The sequence below is a fragment of the Chaetodon auriga genome, chromosome 10 (genome assembly GCF_051107435.1).
Source record: "Chaetodon auriga isolate fChaAug3 chromosome 10, fChaAug3.hap1, whole genome shotgun sequence".
In the NCBI taxonomy this organism is placed as follows: domain Eukaryota; kingdom Metazoa; phylum Chordata; class Actinopteri; order Chaetodontiformes; family Chaetodontidae; genus Chaetodon; species Chaetodon auriga.
In genome coordinates, this window is record NC_135083.1 from 3909461 (window position 1) to 3933905 (window position 24445).

General features: G+C 42.7%; 1 protein-coding gene across 1 annotated transcript in view; it reads right to left on the reverse strand.

Annotated features, from left to right (window-relative positions):
* Positions 1-24445, reverse strand: part of LOC143327400 (uncharacterized) — a 29120-nt gene that overhangs the window by 2967 nt on the left and 1708 nt on the right. Inside the window, exons 4-16 of the mRNA XM_076741701.1 lie at positions 24167-24340; positions 23847-24004; positions 22319-22507; positions 21413-22049; positions 20941-21103; positions 16785-16896; positions 13967-14057; positions 11615-11701; positions 7909-8061; positions 5524-5653; positions 5366-5398; positions 4905-5002; positions 3205-3288 (exon numbers count right to left, since the gene is read on the reverse strand). Coding sequence (XP_076597816.1) covers positions 3205-3288; positions 4905-5002; positions 5366-5398; positions 5524-5653; positions 7909-8061; positions 11615-11701; positions 13967-14057; positions 16785-16896; positions 20941-21103; positions 21413-22049; positions 22319-22507; positions 23847-24004; positions 24167-24340 — 2109 coding nt within the window. The remainder of the gene's footprint in view (positions 1-3204; positions 3289-4904; positions 5003-5365; positions 5399-5523; positions 5654-7908; positions 8062-11614; positions 11702-13966; positions 14058-16784; positions 16897-20940; positions 21104-21412; positions 22050-22318; positions 22508-23846; positions 24005-24166; positions 24341-24445) is intronic.

Consider the following 24445-nt stretch of genomic DNA (forward strand, 5'->3'; position numbering starts at 1 on the left):
GTACCGTGGTGGTAAATGCTCAGCTAGAAAATAACAAAACAAATTCAGAGCTTTCGATTTCTCCATGCTGCCATTAGAAATGCATAAATGGTACACTGAATCCACCAATTTCAGTAGTTGAAGGTATTTTCAAAAGTTTTAAGTGGAATTACACCCCTACAGTGAACTATATGTGCAAAAAGCAAAAGTAACTCTACACTTTAACCCTCCCTTTTTAGCATTTATATGCACTATATAGTGTAAGTGTTTAATAAATGGTTTATAACACACTGCAATGTAGCAGCAAACAGATATAACATCTCTAACTCCTCCTGTGGGCACCCATAAAAACAGATAGATAAACAATTTATTACGTTTTTATGTAGCACTTACATATCCACTGTTAACTTTAAAGATACAAATAAAGTTATAAGGCCGCATACTGAAATGTTCATTACCCCCAGCAGAAGCGTCCCGTATCATCTTTAATCTGCAGGTTTGAGCTCTTCGCTTGAGATTCAAAGCACCTTATCTGCAGTCGGCGAGGTGAAATCGATTTTGTTCTATCGCGTCTTAGCGACTTGGTGTATCAAAGATGTGTATAATGTGAAGGGAAAGCGGGAATGTGACGTAGCTGTCGGCTTTTAGTGTTATGAGAAGGTGTGCGACGTATCCGACCGCATCACTTTAGAGAGGATATGTTACAGCAAAGCATGTTACATAAAATGTCTCTTTCTGTTTAATACTTTTTTTAAAATCATGCCTCCAGAGCAACGACAGAAAAAGACCTCGTCACAATAAACCCCGACCCTCCCCCCAAAAAAACATTTTATAAGCTCCTTCTATGTTTAATAAATTTGTATGTTGGCTATTCAAGGGCATCATTATGAATTCTCCCCCGCCATGACAAGATGTGACTCAATATGACGCCTTTTCCCCAGCCTACCGCTCCCCTGCACAACACCACAGCCCAGTCAGTCTCAATCATTTTCTGCACCGTCCCCACAAAGGCTTTATTGTATATGCAGGAGGAGAGCGGGCGGCCACGCGGTGAAACATGCAGCGATGACTCCCGGTGATTAAAAACAACTCCTGGCCTGAAGGAGACACTGAAGTTAAAGGTCAACTTGTTAGGTTTTAAAAGGCCACAGCCGGAGAGTTTTCAATAACACCTGAAGGAGGGATTAATGTTAAGAATGAGAAATCTCATCGTTTGGGAAAGACGCTTTAAAGGGAGTCAATCCCCCCTGAGGACAGGTGTTTTAATGTGGTTTCATATGTACAGTACGATTATGCATAAACCAACCCAGTTTGGGAGTAAAGTGTTAAATGTAGTTTTTACACCGAAATGAAGCTATATTAAAAAATACCTGTCTGGGAGAAGATGCCCCCCGGAGTCTTTTTGATCTTCCATATCTACAAATTATGTAACTCACGTAACAAATGCTATCTCAAGAGCGTTCGTTTGTCATTGATTTTTCATTTACACTGACTGAAAAGAACCTTTTTTGAAGTTAATTCAAGCAGGCTGCTTTAATGAGGTTTATTCCTAAAGGGTTTATGCCTCAAATAAAGCAACAAGCAACCCTGACACCACTTTAAATTTTTAAAGAAAGTCTAAAAAAGGGGATTTAAAAGTTTATTCTTCACTAATCCTGTTTTTCTTGTCAAATGTTAAGTGTCCGTCACAGCAAATTTTGCTGTCAAACATGTTAATAGTACTATCAGAGGATGGTGGATTTCCTGCACAAGTTTCTTAGAAATCTGGTGCTTATCAGAAACTTACTTAAAGTAGGGAACGCGTAGACATTACCTTCACTTGTTGGGCACAGTCTGAGTTACATGTGGTGGACATTTCCTCTTATCCCTGTTGGTTTTCTTTAACGGCACTCACATGTTCATATGCTAAATGCTACAGCTAACAGCCAATTAGCTTAGCTTAATATCAAGAAATCAAACAGGAGGAAAACAAACTAAATTTTTGTCGGAGATATTGATTTCCTGCAGAAGCAACCCAGGCTAGTCGTTTCCCCCTGTTTCCAGTCTTTATGCTAAGCTAAGCTAATACTGTAGCTGTAGCTCCTTATTTACCGCACAGATGTGAGTCAGTTTTTTCATTTCTAATCTCAATCTCTGGGTTAGGGTTAGGGTTAGGGTTACTAGGGCTACTAAGCAGTTTTACCAAAATGTCGGACTACTCCTTTATCCTGTGAACATGGTGCTGTTGGTTATGAACGGTTATGCTTATTATTTTTTGTGCGCTCACTTTGAAGTGGAAAAAGTTTGCAGTGGACAGGAATCTAATTGTGGGTCTAATATAACACAATTCCATAGCAGCTCGCAGCTCACGCTATAATATCCGAGTGCTCAAACACAGTCTACGATGATGGATTGTCCATAGAGATATGGGGAAGGTGAGAAAATAGGCACTACTTTTGTATTGATTGTTTTAGGTGGGGACTCCATAAAAAAAGACATAGCACCTGTTAAGATGTCAAAAGTAGGCTTGAGCTCTATAAAACTAATCTAACCAGGTTAGTGAGCAAAGAAAATGTCCTCCTTTATAGACAGTGTGATAAAAAAAAAAAAAAAAACTACAGAGGGAGCAGCACGTCCACTAAATCTGTTGATCTGTTGACTCTCGGACAAAACCATTGAAGAATATCATAGTCCAGCCAACATGGGACACAGCTTAAATCATTAAGTATGAATGTAACGTGGTACCAACATGAGATGCCACTGAATGCAGCTGGTCCCACATCAGATACCCTGCTGCTCTAACAGATCCTCATTTTTAATGTCGTGCAGACCATCCATCGACGTGCCGTCACACTTTAAGGGTCAGGATGAACTTGTCTCTCGTGCTCTGTGGCTACAGGAGACAGCGGCAATTGTTCACTAATCCTGAAAAAATTACCCAACAGAAACCATTTTTCAGAGCTGCAAATCAGTGATGCTTGCTGTTAAATGATGTGGAGGCCAAGGCTGTGCACCATATATCAGATATACAATGTCCTTTTGTAAGCCCTAAAGGACACCTAGTGAAGAGGAGGTAACCTTGGGGACTTCTTCCTCTGAAATATACTGTATGTGCTCTCCCAGCGTAGGGTGAGGAGATACGATGACAAATAATTGAAGAGGGCCATCTACACACTACTGGGATGGGAGACAATCCATCTCTGAGGCTGTACAAAAGAGATATTGAAATAATAACTCAAGGATTACCAGTATGACAGAGTAGAGTTCCTTCATCTCCTCACACGTCTTCGTCAATGCCGAAAGATCCCTGCCGTACTTCTCAATCGCCATCTGAGTTACAGAGAAAAGCACAAAGAACTCGGGTGAGTTTGTTCATTCGTTTAGCCCAAACCCGACCCAAGACTGAGAGAGCGGGAACCATCCCGACCCAAACCTGAAGACCTGAGTGTGTGTTTCCATCTCACAAAGGCTGTTTACCCTGATGTGTGGGCACCTTGTGAATGACCAAAAGGGATTGTGTTATGTACGCCAAAGGTGGATCGTTTTAACACAGACACACACATCATGCAATCAGCAGTTATGATAAAATTTGAGTCTCACCGTTGACGGTTCAGCCCAGCGGACGTGACCGAACCTGAACCTGAACCTCGTTTCTAAATTTTTGTCCAAATGTATTTGTGAGCTGGATCCAGCTGCATGCTCGTAAATAATGTACATTTGATTTTATTTACAATTAGAGAAGGCAAAGAAAGTAATGTTTTGTCTAAAAAACTGAAAATCTGTTCTCTGGAAATGGTTTGAATAAGAGTTTTATGAATCTAGCTCTATGAATCTCAGCATAAGGCCTGGAAGCAGGGGGATGCAGCTAGCCTGGCTACCCATAAAACCACAACTAGGGGTTTTGACCACTAGTGGCACTGTAGAGCAGTCTTTTGATGGGTGAGGATGATAATTTGATACGTAATGGGATGTAAATGGCATCTGAATGAACAGAATAGAGTCACAAAATGACTACTATGTATTTTGTCAAGAGGGCTCATCTCATTCATTCACTCGGCTATAGCTTCAGTTTGAGCTGCTAGCTAATTTCTGTGTCCACGCTTACGCCATTTTGATCCTAAAATATGAATCAGTTATCACTAATAAGGGTCATCTTAGCTCCTATGTCATTACAACACCCAACAATGGCTGAATGTCGTCGCCACTTTGTATGCACTTTAGAGACGGTCCCTAACTTCAGCTCCTCTAAAATCCAAAGTTCCAGAATTCAGTTCATGGCTCATAAAGTGAAAATAACAGCTGTGCAACATCAGTCTTCCAAACAGATCTGGTGAAAACTGATGAAACATTGCACAGGATGAATGTGTGAATATCAAACAGCTCTCTGTTTCAAGTTTAACGCCTTTTTTTTTTTTTTTTTTCTTTTATTTTGGCAGATCTGCACGGGAAGTCGTGCTGTTTTAGCTCATAACTGTTTCTTTTTACAGTGTGCAGACAATCACCAATACCAAGGCAATACCTGATGTCATTAAGCAGCTTTATTCTGTAAATTTTAGACTGATTTATGGACGTTTATGCTAAATTGACATGAGTCTGTTATCAGTGTGTATGAGGGCTGTGTGAGACGAAGTGCTTTGTGGAAAATTATATCAATCAGGTGGTGGGAGGGGGTTAAAAATCTGATTTGGATGCTGCTCATTTCTGCTGAGAGCGCGTTATCTGTGCATATCCAAATCATGTATTCACGTTCGTTTGCATCCCTTGTGGATGAAATGCTCCATAAAAGGCGGCAACATGCCAAGAAAAGACGAGGAGAAGCAAACAGTTCATTTGTGTGAGAAACAGTGAATGCAATCAATACCGTGTTTTTTTTTTTTACAAGAAGACACTTTGTACCTTTAAATTAATGCGTAAATAAATAATGAACACAAGATATACTACTTCACCTTCAGGTCTTTGGAGAAGTTGGGCTCTTGAATTCCAGCGTTTCTCTTCTTGGAGGTTTTGCTATACTGAATGACTTTCTGCAGTTCATTCTTCAGGACTGAAGCAAAACACACACCTTGGTTATCATCCATCATATTTGACCAGTGAAGCAAATAGCTGCTTTAAATCAGATGCTGTCTCCTGTGTGATCCTGTGATGTGCTGTATTTGTGCTTGTGGCGACTGTTTGTAAGTCATCATACAGGAAATATATTGGATTGAGCCCATATATTCCCCAGACAATGAGAGCGTGGTGTTCACAGTATACTGATACTACTGCAGAAGGATCTAGTAAATTCTACTATCACACTTCCTCACAAATGACTTACATTAGCACAAAAAGTAGGGTCAGTATTCCAGAAACCTCAGCAAATTTGAGAAGAACAGTCTTTGGACGCAGTAGTAAAACGTGATCTACTCACCATCTACCTCTGCGGTCAGGCCTTTGATGGAAGCTATCCAAAAGATAGGACAAAAACAGCAACACACACACAGAAAATACACATTTCACTTAACAGACCTCAACTGGAAAGCACCACACATTTTTTTCAGCTTTGATCAAATCTTGGTTAGCAAATACCTCCCGGGACAGTTTCAAATTCTGCCAGCTCCTGGGTAAAAGTGGCCAAGCACGGTTCATGCAACACGATCTGCTCCACAAGGGCATGGAGCAAGGTGAACTTCCTGTCTCTGCCACGGAGCTGGGAGAGCTGCGAATGGAGGAAGCACAGAGTGAGAGAACAGCACTAACCTGTGGTCCAAGGACACAAGGACTTAGAACACAAAGGAAGCGAGACAGATGTGTACTGTGATCGCTACGCCTGTGAGCGCAGCCTCTTTCCTGAAGGCCAGGGACAGGACAAGATAACAAAGCACGCAGAAGCAGAATGCAGCCATTAAATCTTGGAATTTCTATCAGACTTGATTATTTCCATGTTATGCTACTTTATAATTTTTCTCCATGGCAGTTCAGAAGCAACATATTGCACATTTTACTCCACCACATTAATATCTGTAATTTAGATTACTTTGCAGATTAAGATTAATAATACCAAATATTTGTCAACCAAATAAAAATGACGTATTATTATTATTATCTGAGTACTTCTTCCAAAACTGTGTTTATGTAGGTATTTTTCATTATTGTTCAGACTAATTAGTAGTCGCAGCAGTAACTGTGCTTTCATACGTTTGTGTAAAATGTTAATTATCACTCTGCAATTCAAGCCATGTTGCACTTCACGCTGCTATATAATTGAAATGCAAGCATGGCCGCTCTAATCCTATGATAGACATTCATGGTCTTTTTCTCAGTTATGTTGTTTACCAATCTGAGGCCTCTGAGGACTATATGTGCAAGACGTGCAAGTATCCATGCTCACAAGTGAAAAGCAAGAATCAAAAAGGTCTGAGATAAATTCAATACATTTTTCTGGGAAGCAGTCGGCCATTAATTTGATGAGAGTCTGTCTGAAGCAGCAACAGTTTACTATTCTCAATTAGACCTGGAAACGCCTCGGAGGGAACGCGAGGCCTCGGCTTCATTAAAAGGAGCAGAGGACGTTTTACTTCTGTGCCAAGAGCGCTGCCCCTTAAACCTCCCAGAAGAGAGACCTGCACACAAAAGAGTGGTTCAAAATAAATTCAGCACGAGGCAGAAAAGACTCTCACAAAGCCCAGAAAACACTTAAAAACTATTTGTCCAACAATGCTGAACTTTGAAAGGAGTAGTTCAACATTCTGGGAAACACGCTTCTTCGCTTGAGAGTTGGACGAGAAGATTGAGACCACTCTCACATTAGTGCAGTGAATATTAAGCTACAGCCAGCAGCCAGTTAGCTTAGCTTAGCACAAATGCTGGAAACAGGCTGTAACAGTTAGCCTAGCTCTGCCTAAAAGAAACAATATCACCTCTGAAGCTCATTAATGATCAGGTTATGTCTTGTCTGTTTCCTCCGAGGTGTGAGAACACCATGTTTTGCTTTCCTTTTGGATTACCTGCTGGACTACTTCTTGGCTGGGCATCGCGTATGTTGACTCCAGGAAGTCACTGCTACCAGCCAAGATGTAGTCGTCCCCTTCATACTTTGGTTTTTGTGCAGATTAAACAAATGGGATCCAACTTTTTAACTGGTGAGCTTTGGAAAGGCTGGTTGGTGGATTTTGCTTCCTTCAGACAGAGCCAGACTAGCTGTTCCCCCCATTTCCAGCCTTTATGCTAAGCTAAGCTAACTGTCTCCAAGCTCCAGTTTCATGAATACCGAACAGATACAAGAGAGGTATCAATCCTCTCATCTACATCTCAGCAAGAAGGCAAATTAGCATATTTCCCAATGGGTCAAAGTGTTGTGGTTCTCAAACTTGGGGGTGGGCCCCCCTGGGTGGACATAGAGCCACTGCAAGAGGGGCGTGGATGACCAGGCTAAACATATGGAGTGAAAGTTGAGTTAACATGATTTATGTTGAGATAATAAACCAACAAGAGTTCGCTGACACTATCGTTCTGACCTTTCTTTCACTTCAATGAATCTCGGATCCTTTTTTATTGGTTGCTTCCACAGGTGTTAATGACTGAGTTGGAGGGTATGAGCAAGTTATGAAGGGGGGACAAAAGTTTGAGAACCGCTGCTTTAAATAAACCAGAGAAGAGGCTCACACATTTAGCTCCATTGAAAAGATCCACTGACTGTCTGACTGCACTTAATGATGGTTCACTTCTAAGACATTCACCCACGAGCGACCACACTTTGTGCAAAGTTTAATTTCTCCTGCGACGGCAGGTACCGACACAATCACATCTGTCAGACGGACTGTATCAAAGACCTGAGCGAACCAGCGAGGCCGCCGCAGAAATGACGAGAGAGAGTTGAAGGAAGAGAAGCCCTGCTGTGTATATCAATGAGTAGTCTTATTAGCCTCGTGCTGCAACTCAATCAAAGGTCAGGCAGCAGCGGTGGAGTCGTACTTTAGTTAAGGAGGAGAGGCGGAATCCCTTGGCCTTTCCCTTTCTGGCGTTCTCGTTGAGGTAATTGCCAATGGCGAGGAGGTACTCCAGCACGGAAACAAATGACCTGCAGTTGTTCAGCTGCGTGCACATTCTGATCTTCTGGTTAATCAGCTGGAAGACAAACACAGGGGCACACAGCAAAGTCATTTTGTTCTGTAATCCGACCGCATACAGGCTCTCGCATTCATTTCTCCACACAACAACTGTGAAATTTAAGCAGAATGAGGCTGAAGCTTGTTTTGGGGCTCTCTGCGCTGACAAAGTGTAGACAAAAATAACTCAAGGCCTTAGTATTTTACATTATAAAGATAAACAGCCATCTCACAGCACCTCATTTGACCTCATAAAATGAATAATCAGGGCTTGGTTGTTTGGCAGGATTATTATTTGGTATGCAATTGTGTCAAGTACAAATATCCCTCTAGAATATCACACAGTTTCCCTGTTTAACCAGATCTGAACAGACCCTGTTGAATATGGATAGAAATCATACTGAGAAGAAATGAAAGTGGGATTTTAGGTTTTGCCAACGGTGTGTTGGAGGAAAAACGAGTTGATGCTGTGGGAATCGTAGTCCTTGACAAAGAGTTAGCTTTTCCAAACAGCGTCCATGCCAGCCAGCAGCAACACTCCCACCATATGCTCCTGTTTTAAGAATAAGTTCCCAAAACCTACCAGTGGGACAGCCTCAGTTACGCAGAAGAGAAAGCAGATTTCCAGCTATTATTTCAACTGGCTTTGCTCAGGACCATCTGTGCCATCACTGAAATGACTGTGGATGGTATAAAACACAACTGAACCAGCTCAGCGCATGATTTCATAAAACCTGCTTTTACAATGTCATCTGATTAGAATCAAAGTTCAATTTTACAAAAATATGTCAAAGCGTAAACAATCATTACACACCAAATTGTAAGCATGGTGTCATGTGCTGTTCAATCAGTTAAAGGCAGGAATCAGTTCAATTCTTCTGTTAGCTCTTAGTTTCCAACAAACATGTCAAATCATTTTTGGGTGTTTTGTGAGAAGATTCTGAACGACTCCTCCTGAACTCCTCCTGAACTCCTCCTGAACTCAATGAATGTAACCAATCAAATGTGACTGTGGGCATCGAGCTAACCCCTCCTATCATGTAAAACTTAAACGTTAGCTCGTGGGTCATAGCCATGCTTGGACTTAGCGAGCGGAGGTGTATCTTACATCATTTACATTTCCAAATGACAGCCATGCTCTAATTTATTAATTTCTCCCTCGTCCTCCACCACCTGATCTAACAATGTGGGTCATGGAGGCTAAGCCAATCGGGGCATGAGAGACAGTCCTGGGTGGTTTATGTAGAGAAGCTCAGGGAAGCGGCTGTGTGCTGCTCTTTGCTGGAGGTTAGGAAGTTAAACACACGTACATTTGCCAGACCAACCAGTTAGCGTTCACCCGTGAAGTCTTTTTTCCAATAAAAGCAAAAGAATACTGTTGAAATTGCTTCTGATTAAACATAAATCTCACCTCTGTTTGGCTTATTACCGGTATTGGCAACAGTATTTTTTTAGTTCACCACCGTTAGTGGGTGTTTTTATCCCCAACAGCCACAAGGGGCAACAATGAGCTCGTTCAGCAAACGTCCACGCAGTGACACAAAGGTGAGATTTATCAGAGGTGTTTTCAGTTTTAATAAAAGACTAAAGGATGAAGTGTGATTGGTTATCTGGTTAACTTCCATTAAAGAGCAGCACGCAGCCGCTGCCCTAAGCTGTCCTGTGGGACCCTCTGGGGCCGTTTCCCATGCAGTGGATGAGAAAGTCTCAAATGGGACTAGATGGAGGGCAGCAGGTCTCACCAAAACTCCATATCACAGATTGGGTGCGGATTTGCAGTCCAATCTGAAGGATTCAATTTAAAATCCCTCTTGGGGCTACATCCCAGCTCCATTTTCAGTTTCACTCAGAAATATGTGACATTACAGAAGCTAAAGATGCTCTAACTTCCATTTCTTTGTAACTTTAATTGGAAAAAGCAGGTGCGATTAGCGAAAGTGCTGAAAAAGCTACACTTGGTTTTACCACTCAGTACATCACAAGCTTCAGGGGATGCCTCTCTGTCCAGAGCTCTTCCTCCTGTCTACTGCATCACTGGCTTTGGCTCTGAGTCTTTGCCTCTCTTATTTATATTGGGAAATAGCTTCACACAGAACACATCAAACAGTTTAAAAGGGCTGGGTTCAAAATACAGAGTAAAACCCATCATTGTCAGCGGCAATGAAACTTAGCACCAACAAGCACACTGTAGGTGCGAACATCCCTGAGGTGGTGACTTCTCAATTTTCTCTCCTCAAGCCCCGTCTGTCAGGTGGTGGGCAAATCCTCCTTAATGTTCGGGCTTTAAGAAGTCTGTCGTGTCAGAGAATCGAAGGATTTAGAGTGTTCTGCAACAGAGAGTCCCCTCACCTCTCCATGTTTGAGCACATTGTATTGTGAGACAGTGACACACAGGGCTGTGGACAGTAGATTAGAGAGCAGCAGGCTTTTCATCGCAGAGCACCTGCATGCAAATACCAAAGTTTGATCCAAAAGTGACCTTTTTTAACAATAAATCAAAGTGACAGCGCAGAAACATGAGAGAGAAAAAGCCGCGAGTAAATTGAAACTTAATGAAATCACTAATCTTTCTTGTTGAGTCATCTCGCCAGCGCACGATATGTTTGTCTCCGTGTTTTTTAGACAAAGAGAAATTGCTGTCACAGTCAATGGATTACAGTGCCATCATTCTTATCCATTGTTTCTCTTCATTCTCAGACAGTCAGCAGACAAGAGATTAGGACTGAAGCACTGATGCTGAAAGGAACAGAAGCTTGAGGGAATCACATACGAAACAAAAGACAAAGGACAGAGGAGCTGGAGGTATTCTGGCTGTCTGACTGCAATATCTTCACATCCTGCAGACCCTAATGCCAGCAAATTACAGTCCTCTATAAGAGTGTTAACGAACAGTCTGACCAGTGATGAACACCAAGCCTTAAACATTTGGCTGTGTGTGTAAGGGTTAGAAAAATCTCAGAAATAAGCTCATAAATAATCTATATTTAAATTGTAGCTTTGTGTATTTTTCTACTTAATTCATCCATATTAATTAAAGAGTGTAGGTCTTTGAAGAGAGTCCAGAAGTTTGTTCAGTGAAGTTAAATTCACAGTGAAATCCTCAAAGTGGGTTTTCACTGGGTGTCTGATAAAGATAAAAAACTTTGTATGTTTTGCACCACGTACAGAAAAATTGGACTTGATTTGATTAAGATCCGTCTTTTAGTCTCCGTCAAATGAAGAGAGGTGTCTTAAAGTGCCTCTCATGCCTTTCTGTTTTCAAGACTCTTAACCATCCTGCAAATAGAACAGAGACAGCTTCACCCTCCACTTCAAACATAAAGCTCAAACTGGAGGGGAAAAAGCTTTCATGTATTAATGTTGGTTCGTTCCCAGATGGTCTTTTCATTTATGTCTAAAGCCACAATGTATCTGAACATTAGCATTTGCATTATGGAATAAATTTGCATGTTGGTAGTTTCACCAGGCGCTGTGGAGGCTGTGGTTTTGCCCTGTTTCAAGCTGTATAAGGGGGAAAGACTTTAAAATCCGTGACTTTCGATTTGACTCCGTGGGTGATGGGGTAAACTCACGGGCTGCAGGTCGTCGATGCCGATCGGGAGCTCTCTCAGAGTCAGCAGCAGGTCAAGTTGCGTGCTCAGGTGGGGGATGTTGCACATCTGCAGCAGGGAAACGATGTGAGCGTATGCAGAAGAGAGTGCAATTATCACATCATCAGCCAAGCTATTTCTCTGATTATTCAGAATTATTCAAAAAGCAGCGCTGCAGGATGATGCTGCAGTGACATCCAGTCCTTGGATGGCTGCAGCTTGTTCTCACAGGCTCGAGCTCTTTGGTGAGATTACCTCAGGTGAAAGCAGAGCGCCGCGGGCCGGCCGACAGGCTGATTTAATAGAGAAACTGAAGGCTTGACACCTTGAAACGATTGGCTGAGCTGCCTAGTCGACCTTTGAGTCAGTGCTAACCTCTAATAAATCACTCCACATTGTCAGACTGTCCTGTTCATGCTCAGGTACCATATCGCAAAAGCCAAAGGGCACCTGGCCTGACGGATGGTTCGGGAGAAATATTAGGATCAGTGTTAGGAGTCAAGGCCATGTAATCATTTGGCTATTTATAAAATAAACGTCCAGGGATGTGTCATCCGCCACCCTCTGGAGCACCGGTCTCCTCATCTTGTCACATTTCTGACTCATTTTACATTTCTAATGAGAGGTTAACAGATCACGCTGATTCCTTTGCCAAGGTAACACTGTTATAATCTAATCCGTCTTGGGCTAAAATTGTGTTCACGCATTAGTCACCGCCTTTAAATGAATCACATTCTCAGCATGTTTGCAGACTTTTTCTGAGATACATAACCAGGAGCTCTCGTGTGCATCAAATTGGAGATATAAAAATGAATACTCTCGTACAATTCCTGCTTTTGTTCAGCACAGGATTTAAGTTGTCAGTGAAAGCATGACAGGCATGATTTAAGAACATACAAAGACCTCGTATACAGTGGAGTGCATCAGATTAACAGCCTGCAAAGCATGATTAAGATGTGTTTCATCTTAGGGAAAAGGTCAGTGCTCGTCTTTAATGGCAGAAAATCTCTTCCCAGATGCCTCACTTATGTCCTCCACTGACATCCTGAGAGGAAACAGATTATTCAGAACTGTTGGACAGATAATTAGATGATTTTCAACTGTTGAAAGGAAAACAAGACTAAAGAGTCTCCAGCTACGCTAGCTTAGCAGCTCCGTGAGGTTGCACTTAAGCACAGCGCTGCTTTGAGCTAAATGCTAACTTGCCAGCAGTAACAATTCTAACATGCTGATGTGAAGCAGGTTTGACAGTTGTGTTTTGCATGCTAACGTTTGCTAATTAACAATTAAATCAAAGCACAGTCGCAGGTATTAAGTCATAAAAATTTGATGGTGGCGCTAGTCAAGATCACCATTCGCCTTGAGAAGGACCAAATTTTCGTCTGCCATATTTCATGGCAATCCATCCAGCAGTTGTTGAGACATTTCACAACAAAACAAAAATTTTGGGAATCACTAACAACACCATTCATCCTCGAACGTCTTCAAAAATGTAATTGTGATCTATCTGAGGTGGTCGACCAGCCGTCAGACCGGCTATCAGGTCCTCCCTTGAAGCCACACTGTTAGCATGACTCAGACGGCCTACTGCAGAGCACCAGCAGACCACACATGTGGTCATTTGAGGGGATACACAGTGTGGTGCAGAGAGCAGCCGAGGTCGGCCGGCGGCCCGTGGAGGACACGACTGACTGCAAGTAATAATGATGCTAGAAACTGTGATGATTCATAGAGAATGTGTCAGCCCTTTCATTTTCTTTAATAATTTAATGGGTTTGAGGGGGAAAATGTGTGGAATGACTGAAAATTGCCGAACATTAGATTTTGAAAAAACCCTCAGAAGAGTGAGCAATCGCCTCTAATCTTAGGAGTTTCAACTGATGCCGTTTCAGACTCTATTAAGTGCAATATCTGAATACCTGCTTTAGCTGGCAGCAATAAAGAGGACTGATTATGTTGTCAGTTTAGAGGCATTCGGGTTGTTTGCAGTTTTATCTGTTCTTACGCATGAAATCCTTTATATCTGGTGTCAAATATTCCTGAAAGGCACCGTGGGCTGATCCCAGCGTTACCCCTCCTGCAGCATTTAACCAGCCACACACAGGTCAGATGACTGCCAGGCATGCTGGAAGGTGATAACCAGATGAATGCTAAGAGCGTGTCATGACACCCACAGTGTGTGAGTGAAGAGGAAGGTGAATGAAGGCCTAACAAGCCCTTCTAAAGACAGCACACGAGCAGGAGCTGCATCAGATCCTGCTTGGGTCAAAGGAGGTTACAATCCTAGCTCTGGTCATCGTTATTGTGGCTAATATGAGGAACTAAAAACTGTACCTCCAGCATGTACTGGTCCACAATATGCAGTTCTGACACAGGTCCTGTGTGGGATTTGTACATTTCCACATCATCCATGGTGGGGACGTACCTTGAACATAAAAACAAACATAATAATATGACTGTTAGAGGCCACACTGGCTTTCAGAATACTCTAAGCCTCTGAAATGTGTTTTCTAAATCACCTTCTTACTTTGAATAATGGGTTCCTACATGAAAACACTATTTTTCCAGAGGCGATGTCATATACTTGTGAGCACCAGGATTTAGCGACACGTGCATCAGAATCTACTCTGACAAACTCTGATGTTGCTTATTTAGTCGTGAATGTTTAACGTTATAGAAGGAAAGTTTTCAGGCGCTTTAACACTCTTGCTCCTTCCGTTGTGTCTGAATTTGTGAATAAAACTATGAGCAGGTAGTGTGTTTAAGAGGTGAAACAGAGCAGAGAGGGCACCAAAGCATTGCTTTCTAACCATGACATTAAGATACTTTTCAAGCCCGCAGTGGCCACAGAGACGAGCTGTGATTACAACACTGACATATTGCCACCTTTAAAGTTGATATGGCTAAGTTGTTAGCAAATAGTTGCTTATATATGCATCCAGGAGGATCCGTTTGAAGTCGTGTTTGTGTCCACCTGGTAAATGGAAGTCCAATATTCACAGTTCTAGCTGTGTTTTTGGTCTCTACCAGCTCCTGAGGGAAATATCTGCCTCTTTAGGCGTTAAATGTTCCACTATGTTCACCAGTTAGTCGCTAACTGTGTCTGTCTGCTGTTTGATAAACTCACTGTGCACTACCTGCTCAGCAACAGAGCTTTTCTGCTCAAAACATCCGCCTGCTGCCACTGAAAACGACGTCGATGAGAGCGATGAGTGAACCGGTACAAAAACACTGTGTGCCATAAAACCGAAGCAGTGAGGTTTAAAAATATTTTTAGAGGTGGACCTGCAGAGCTCACCACTACACGTGAGCCTGTTCACATTACACATTTGATCCACTGTCATTAAAAAACTACTAATTACAGCTGCTTTAAGGGTCAGCATCAGACTGGCATCATTACATGATTTAGAATAAACACAAAAATAATCACACATGCAAAAACAACTTCTCTAGAAAGAAATGAGGAAAGTCTACAGACAGAAAGGTAGAAACTTTCCCTCCAGAGACGATGTCTGTAGGTGGCATCGTGAATATTTCATTGCTAAGAGGAGAGAGTGCATGTTAGCCTATAGCGTCTGTATAGTCTGCTGCACAGGGAGTTTGGCTTTCTACTGTCTGAATACATTTAGTGTTTCTGATTCATGACTTTATACTCAGAATTGATTGATTTGTTTATTGATAGTGCTACAATTAGTGTGCGAAACATGGGAGGGTGTGCTGAGACGTGAGGAGCAGCACAGAAAACACCACTGAGTGAACAGCTGCAGCTGCTGCCATGGATGACGCCATCACTGATTACAGCTGTGCAAACTAAAAATATAGGCGAATTAATACATCTGAACTACTCAGCTCTGTTTCTCTCAGGCCGACATCACATTGAAAAATATATTATGTTTCCACAGAATGAATAAAACCCTCCACACAGCACTCTCATCACGCTCGCCTTCCAGGAGGTCAGCATCCAAGGCCACAGAACGAACTGCAGGTAAGAATCAGGAAGCATTTTACATTTTTATATTCCTGAGGGCATGCCAATAGTTTCCATCTCCACAAATAACCTGAGATAAACTTTTGTTCCCTTCCGTTCCTCATCCAATAACCCAAATACAATAAACATAAATGAGTCTGTGTGCAAAATATCAGTCATATATATCCAACAGAACACACCCACGCACACCTACAGACCGATAGTTCTGTTTAAAAAATTCATGTCACTGCGATGGATGTTTTTCTTCCTCTATCACAAATACTCTCCCATGTTGACCTTTGCCTCTTCATGTCATCACATGTTCCCTAACTCTCTCCCTTGGACTGATGCCATTACATGGGTCTCCCCCAGACTGCAGAAAGGCAAGTGATTAAAAGCCACGTAAGCGCCGATGGTCCTCGTCAGCGTCTATAAAACAGCGAGACGCTGATGGGAACAGCCATTTTCTCCCTTGCACTGAATATGAACCCCGCTCGTCTTAAATTGGACTTCCTCCTTCTGTCATTCCATGCATTCTGACCTCAAACAGACGGCATTCACTTTTTCATGAGCCAGGCTGTGTGCCACTGGAGTAGCACCGGTCATTAATATTGCAGCACCTGTTGGGAATGGTTCTTTCAAGATTGTATTCCTCGGGCTTACATCACGACGCATTAAAATATATATTGTGTTTTCATAGAATAAATAAAATCCTCCACACAGTACTCTCATCGCTCCCGCCTTCCAGGAGGTCAGCGTCCAAGGCCACCGAGTAAATTGCAGGTAAGAATCAGGAAGCATTTTACCCGCTTTCAGTCTTATATTCCTGAGGGCACGTCAATAGTTTCCATCTCCACAAATAACCGGAGATGAAACTTTAATACTAAGCTGCTCTGGTAAAAGGTTCTGGCATCTGCTCTTTAGTGTTAGAACACAGCGAAGGACTGAGCGTCTTCCTCGCATGAACCAGCCATGGTTTCCCCTGTTTCTCGTTGTCTGACTGCACCATGCACTCGGATCTCCCGCTGATGGTTCGCTAAGCTGTTAGCTTCCAAAGGGTTTGTCTCTGCCAGCAAAAGCACGCATCAACCTCCCATGGACTCGAAAAGTCATTCACCTCTCAGCTTCGGTTGTGACACTATAAGGAATGAATACAAATCAGAGGTTTTTGGCACAAATTCATACCTCCTCAGAGAGGTGATGTGCTCATCAGACAGGCCTCCATCTTCCTCATTAACGACGAACAGTTTGTCCTTCAGCTCTCCCGGCTGCACTGGAAAACTTTTGAGGAAAATGTCTAGAGGAACAATAGATTAGAAAAAGTCAACACACTCAATGGTACATGAAAGCTTTCCTCTTGACAGATCGTCTTCTTATCCTGCGATGAAATGACTCAAAAAGCATTGTGAAGACAAAGGGTCCTTTGCTTAATTACTTTCCCCCAAAAGCCTTAGGGAAATGCACAAATTTACATTCTATCAAGTCAAAGCTGATGTGATTTTCTTTTGTTTTACAGAAAATGCCTCTGCATAATTCAGGAGCTGTGAGAAACATTCATTAAGAGTCTGCTTCAGGAATTTTAGACATGCATGTAAAATACATGGTGAATTTCACAAGACAGAGTTGAGATGTTTGAGCCAGTCAGACACTCAGGCATTGATTTAGAGGCGTCACATCCAACTTTCCAGGTTGGCAGCCAACTTGTGGGCAAAACTTTTCCTGAAGTGGATTTTTTATTCTGCACTGCAAGTTAGGGTGCGCCAAACACTTCTTTCCCCTTAATTGCAAGCTGAAAACTCTGCGTTGGACTTGTAAAAGGAATACTTTGACATTTTGTGAAATAATTTGTGGAGCAAAAGATGAGAAGATCAGAACCACTGTCTATTGAATATGAAGCTACAGCCACGTTAGCCTAGCTTAGTAAAAAGGCTGGAAGTGGAAAAAGAGCTACCTCTGTGCAACTTTACAAAAACATGTTTTTGTGAAAAAGTCCCCACATTGAATCTATAGGTTTCATGTATGCAGACATCAGTTTTCCTTTTCCATGACAAAATCATCAAAACAACAGAAAACCTACTCACGACAAAGTGAATAAAATAGTGATGTTAAATGAGAAGCATTTTCAAAGTACAAAACTCATCAACACGCCTCTAAATCCTTGACGTTGATAACAGTGATTTCCCCTCCGGGACCAACAGAGGCTGCTGTGTCACATTTCCAAAATGAGAAATCACGACATCAAACGTCCGGACAGCGCTGAGCTCTGCCAGCGTGCTCCACAGCGAGGCCGAGGCCTCCTCAAATCAAGCCTTTTGCTGATCAGCACTCAGACAAACTGGGCATTGCCTTCCAAATGAGACTATAGCAACGGAGAGGGTGTCTCAGTGCGTGCAGGAAGCCACAGGTGTACTTTTAATTATGAGTGTGACATGTCCGGTAGGCAGCGTACACTGGCCTCCCAAGGTACATCATCATATTACTCAGACACACATTGTAATCAGAAGAGAGCCACCATCATAGAAAACTCAGCGGATCTCACCCTGTGCTGGAGAGCTGTAGAAAGAAAGACACATTTGTGCAACAGAACTTAGTTTTTTCAGATTTATCTTACCCCTAATTTGGGAATAACTGGGTCACTTGAAGGACCAGTGTGCAGGATTTTGGTGGATATAATGAGAGAAATGGAAAATAATATTTATAATGATGTTTTCATTACGGTACAATCACCTGAAACCAAAAATCATTGTGTTTTTGTTACGTTAGAAGGAGCTATTTATACCTACAGAGAAGAGTGGGTCGCTAACTAACGACCCGCCCTACCCTGCCTCTGATTGGCTAGTACTCTTGGCTTTTGTTGGTTGGTTTGGTTAGGTTTAGACATGGAGAGTGACGATTGGTCAGGGCTAGCGTAAGAATACCAGAGTAAGTCAGTAAGCCTTCAGTAGTATTTTGTGTGCAGGATTTTTACGTGTAATGGAGTATTTTTTCACTATTGTACTTTACGTATCTACAGGATCTGAATATTTCCTCCACCACGCAGAGAAGAGACGGCTATTAAAAAAATCCCACCACACACACATCCACACACAGACTGTTTTATCTGTCTTTCCGCTGCTGTGTAGGTATTTTTCCAAAGAGTGCAATCAGACAAATCAATACGAGCCACAATCTTGCTGTCAAAGGTCTTTTGGATTAATGTAGAGCACTTAGAATACTATAAATAAGTACATGGATCATTACAGCGTTGTCCTGTGGTCTGTTCATGCAGCTGATGTTCTTCTTGCCCTCAAGGATCATGTTGATTACCAGAGGAAACCACTCAGAACCGCAGAACAGCACCAATACAACCACCTGCTCAAGCTGTCCGACTCCATCTGCCTCAGTGTGTAACTGCAAACAACATAATGTGTTTAAAGTCGCAGTGGATACAGTCAGAGGAGCTGAATACGATGTCGGACCTGATGCTCATTAACAGTTTATTCACCAATTACTGATCACCTACTTGTACCGCCTATCATCTGATGAGAGAGAGACGGAGAGAGAGGAAAGACAGGTCCTATATTTTTCTTTTTTTCATGCGTGGCTTTAATGAGAGCTAAATCCTGGAGGACTTCTTGAGTTTTTTAAGCATTAACAGGCAGAAATCACCTTTGTCTGATTCTGTTTTTATTAACAAAAAAAAAAAAAAGCTGTTTATAGGTCATAGTTGTAGGTCAGTAGCTTCGTTAGCATTTTCCACTACTTTGTACTCCTACTCCACTGTGATTCAGAGGATGTTTTTACTCCCCTGATTTCAGTTGACAGTTAAATTACGAGTAGCTTTTACAAATAAAGCATGAGATTATAGGACGTGATGGAGCACATGTGCTGACTAACTCACTACCCAATAACGGTTATAATTGGCTTCACCTTGACCAGAAACAACCATAAAATGCTGCTTACACATTAAAGCGTCAGTTATAATAATCCAATAACATAATATATAATTACTGTTGGTAGTTTAAGTCCATTTTGATGATACTTTCATACTTTTGCTTAAAGGCACAGTGTGTGATTTCTGTCTCAAGAGGTCTCATGGTCTCAACAATGAAAACAAAGTAGTTTCATGATGGTGTGAAGTAGCGGTGCATCATGGGAGTCTTCGCCGTTAAACACCCGCCATTGCCGATGAAAGATTACTCAGGCAGAAACGTTCACGGACGAGGTGATGAATTAAAGTTTTATTCATCTTGAGTTTAGTCACTTCCTTCTTCACTCTCTGACGTATCGTCTGGTGTTTCTACAGATTCCTCTCAGCCCTTTTTAGGTATTTTAAAGCCTCTGAAGCATCTGAACTCGTCCTCCACCACTGCTGAAATGCCTCTTTGCACACTGGTGTTAATTTGACCAAGCAGCTCTTCAAATGTCTACATGCTTCTAAAGCTTGCAGCAGAAAGATGCACGGCCGCGGGTTGCCTGCAGGCTGCCTTCATTCAGCTCCTGCTCCTGAAGTTTCCACGTCAGGGATGAGCACAAACTCTGATTGCTGAGGTATTCTGCATCAAGACAGGATGTCGCTGTCGCTCAGATCCCCTATCCATTTTTCATGAACATGTGACCTCTAATTATGTTGCCAGTCCACACACTCGCACTGATTCCATTTAGCAGCCCACCACCACATCTGTGTCCTCTCCCAGTGTCTGTGCCTTTCGGAGGAACTGCGAGGGGAAGCTTCTGAAACGTTCTCCCCCAGCTCGGGTCTTGAAATACACAAACCACGTACACTCAGTTAATCAAAAGTGAAAAGCTATTAGATGAGATATAGAATATGTTCCACTTCACAATGGCTCTGCAGATTGCATGGGCAGTTATGGCACTGCAGCACTGGTGACACACTGCCCCCTGCAGACACAGAGGAGGAACATCCATCTGTTTTACAGCCTCTGTGGCATCATTATAGCTTCAACCGTCGTTTTAAAAGAGCAAGTGGCAGCATTTATAGGCCCTCCCTAAAAGAGTTCTCAGGTCAGCCTCCTCTTAATTGGGCATTTAAAGTCTAATTTATGAAAATTAAAGAGCCTGACATTAACACTGCTTCTGCAGAGATCCTGAGTGCTCTTTCTATGCTGTGCTTCCCTCTGGTGGTTGTGGAGAAAGTGGGTTTATTCACAGCAACACTTCCAATTCACAGAAGGAATAAGACTTAATCCTGAAGAATGCCTTTTCATTACAACATGGAAATTATACTTATTTTGCTGCGAACATCCAATCTCCGTCATAAAATGCTGCAAATTATCTGCTGCAGTGGACAGTATTTATAAGCACCTCGACACTGAAACATATTCATTGATGAGCTACTTACTGAAGTTGTGTGCAATCTTCTGGTTGAGCATAATATGATGGGTATTACTCAGCTCAGCCACACCAGACGTCCCCAGATCTTTAACGGCAAATTGCTCATATAAGCGCGATGTGTCGATTTCAATCCTCTTGGTGCTTTCTTGTATCCAGAATGATTTTGCAATCTGCCAAGAAACAAATTAATTCAGTGCTGAGACAACTCCATTTTATGAGAAAATCAATGTTAACGTTGCAAAAAGAGCAACACCGGGGAAGCAAAAAGTGACAGACAAAACAAAGAATAATTCCCTACAATGACACAGTGAGGAATAATGAAGTGAAACCAAGCTGAAACTGACCTTTCTGTGTTTGCATTGAAATGTGAGTAATTCACACTGATGACAACCGTGGTTAGCTTTATGCTTAACTGAGAACAAATGGTAACTCAATGCCGTCTGATGAATGAAGTTTTAACCAACAAACAGCAGCGTTACCTTCTCTGAGCTAACGACGTCCCAGTGGAAAGCCTTGGTGCATGGTTTCTTTAAATTCAGTTTGAGGGGTAAAGGTGGGGGGACCGGGATGCTCGGGGGGGAAGGCCCTTTGACATTTGACGAGGCTGATTCATGGGGAAGAGACTCTGGGACTGTGGGAGAGGATGTGAGGGCAGTGTGAGCGGGTGAGGGTTGAGGGGAGGCGGGTGAAGACAAGGCGGCGACCTCAGGAGAGGTTGGTGATTGGACTGGAGGCAAAACATCAGGCCCCATAACTTGAACAGCAGCCCTCCGAGCGCTGCGAGGTTTAGGAGTGGGTTTTGTGTGATCAGCTGATGGGCCGCTTTGAGCCTCGTCACCAGCTGATGAACCTGAAGAGTTGTCTTCATAATCGACCGGAGGATAAACATGACTCATATTTCCACCACCAAATTCACTGCTTGACTCAAGGTCCGTGTCCTCTGTGTCTTCGGCTATGCAGAGCTGTTGTAGACTCTTTGTTTCCACAAACGCTTGTTCACTCCTGGACTTCCTCTTCCAGTCCGAACACAGTTTGTCAATGGCCTCGACCCAAGCGTCTCGCTCCTGCTGGACAGCCCCGGGTGCAGTTGTGTGATCTGGTACGGGCACCCGAAACCTGCAACAAATCCACAATTCACTCAGCTTCCCTCATCAGCTGAGATCAGTGTGGTTATTAACACATCGGGCCTGTTTGTGTTTGACATTATCACTCGATCGAGGCTGCATCGTAACCACAACAGTAAAATAAATGAATTACAGAAAAGGCTGCTGAGTGACATCGCACACTGTTCCAAAGCTGTAAATAAATGTGAAAAGAAGCACAGCTGGTGTGACAGACAGAATCCACTCGTTGATTATTTCCACATCTTAATGACGCTCACTCACTGGTACTCATTCTTGTGGGTGACCAGAGTGAAAGTGTCGAAGCCGTTAGGTTTCTGCACGCTGGTGTTGCCGTCTGACAGGTGAACCACGGTGGACACGGGCCCCGAGGATATCACCTCACCATCGGCGGGGCCTCGTCCCCTGATGGGGATCAGAGTTAGCTGGCCTGGGTGGAGCTGGACCTCGTATCTGGAACAAAACGGAGTCATGTGTAATGTGAGCCACAACAACAGGACCTGGGCCGTGTCTGTAGACTGTATACTGTGTGTTTTACTGCTTTGTACCAGAACCCTGGATTTCTGAGACTAATATCAATATTTGAGATTAAAACTGGAGGATGTGATGCAACAAGAGCACAGATCTCCATCGACGTAAGACAAAGAGAGAGCACAACGTTTAACCAAAGACTTAAAAAGTTGGACATTTTGGGAAATACACTTAATCACTTCCAGAAGTATGTATGAGAATATAACACCCTCACATCGGTCTGTTAAGAGAAATATGAAGCTACAGCCAGGAGATGGTTAGGTAGTGTATGATGCAACAGGGAAGAGGCCCCAGAGGTCCAGCTGGAGGAACTGGGTGACAACAGGCTCGCAGGTACAGGACAGAGGGTCGAAGCAGCAGATAGCAGGTAACGAAGGATTCACAGGATCAGGACTAGCGCGTACAGCTACAGGTAGCGGCTGGAAGGCAAAGGCATGAGGCGACACTGACAATCTGCAGGGAGCAGATGGAGGTGGGCTGGTGTAAATACTGAGGGGGGGCTGAGGACAGGTGGACGTGAGAATCAGGTGACAGTTATATTTTTGTTTCATCCTGCAAAAACTGAAGTGTGAAAGCCTGAATTTGGCTCAAGACCAGGGTTGAGCTTCATATTTAACGTATATTTCCAACAATGTGAAACTATTCCTCTAACGTCTTACATCTGTGCGCTGCATTGTGAGATGCACCAAGAGCATTTATTTCCCCCTGCACTCAAAAACAAACGTGCTTTATTTGGATGTTTGAGCTTCACTGTGCAGAATGATGTACAGTTTGATGCTAGAAGACAGATTTCACGTTCTTCTTCTGAAGGGGGAAAGGTTCTTCGGGGTCACCTTAGATCCGTATTTAAGACGTGTACGTACATGCGTGATTTTGTCCATGTAGTTGAAGCTGGAAGCCTCCAGAAATCACTGAAAACTGACTTCTCAGTGACTTTCTGGTAGTTTACCTTTTAAATGACTTGCATGTTCACAGATTTGGGGTTTTCAGCGAAGGAGAAGGAGTCGATGTAATTTTAAACTCCTTGATTGAACTTTCTGTGTGGAAGGATATTATGTCAGACACAAATTATTACTCAAAGCAGAGTATTCGTACGTCTGGAGGGCATCTTTAATTGTGTCACTTCTCCAGCGTGAGCACAATAACAAACTGGAAGACTTCCTGATTCAAAAAGCGATTTATAAAGTGAATTATTTGTAACACATTTGTTCTGCAGCTGTTTCACAACAGCAGCTTTGCAGTAATAAGGACACATCCGTACTTCACCCATTTGAATGATGCCAGGCCGCCTCGGTGCAGCAACAGGACGCCTTCCCGAAGGCTCTGTGATGCTTGAGGCTGCTCACGTGCTTCTGCGTTGCCCTCTTCAGAATCGCTGTATATGTTCCGATAAATGATCTGATTCACAAGCTGAATCATCTGTTCAGACAAAGAGAGCATCAATAACAAGCAGCGATTACATCTTTCCTTCTCTTTGCACAAATCATTTTAATGTAAATGACAGATCCATTAGAGTTCTTCATGAGTATAAATAGAAGATTTATTGTAATTTACATGCAGCCCCACCAAGTCCAAATTCACCTTGTGTTTGTCCTCCAGTGAAGTGGCCTCCAGTTCATAATCATGATGTCCTCTAAAGGAAATGGAGAACCTGGAGCCCACTCCATCATCACAACTCTTCACAACGGCGAAGGGAAGTTGTTGTTTGATGATGCCTTTCTCTATGCTGCACAGCATTTTGGTCTTGAAATCAATCTGGGTCGTCACAACGAGAGGTTTTACATCAGTGAATTAGCACAACGCAGTGAGCGACATTCATGCCCCCCTCAGGATGAATTGCAATCACTTTCATGATCTAAT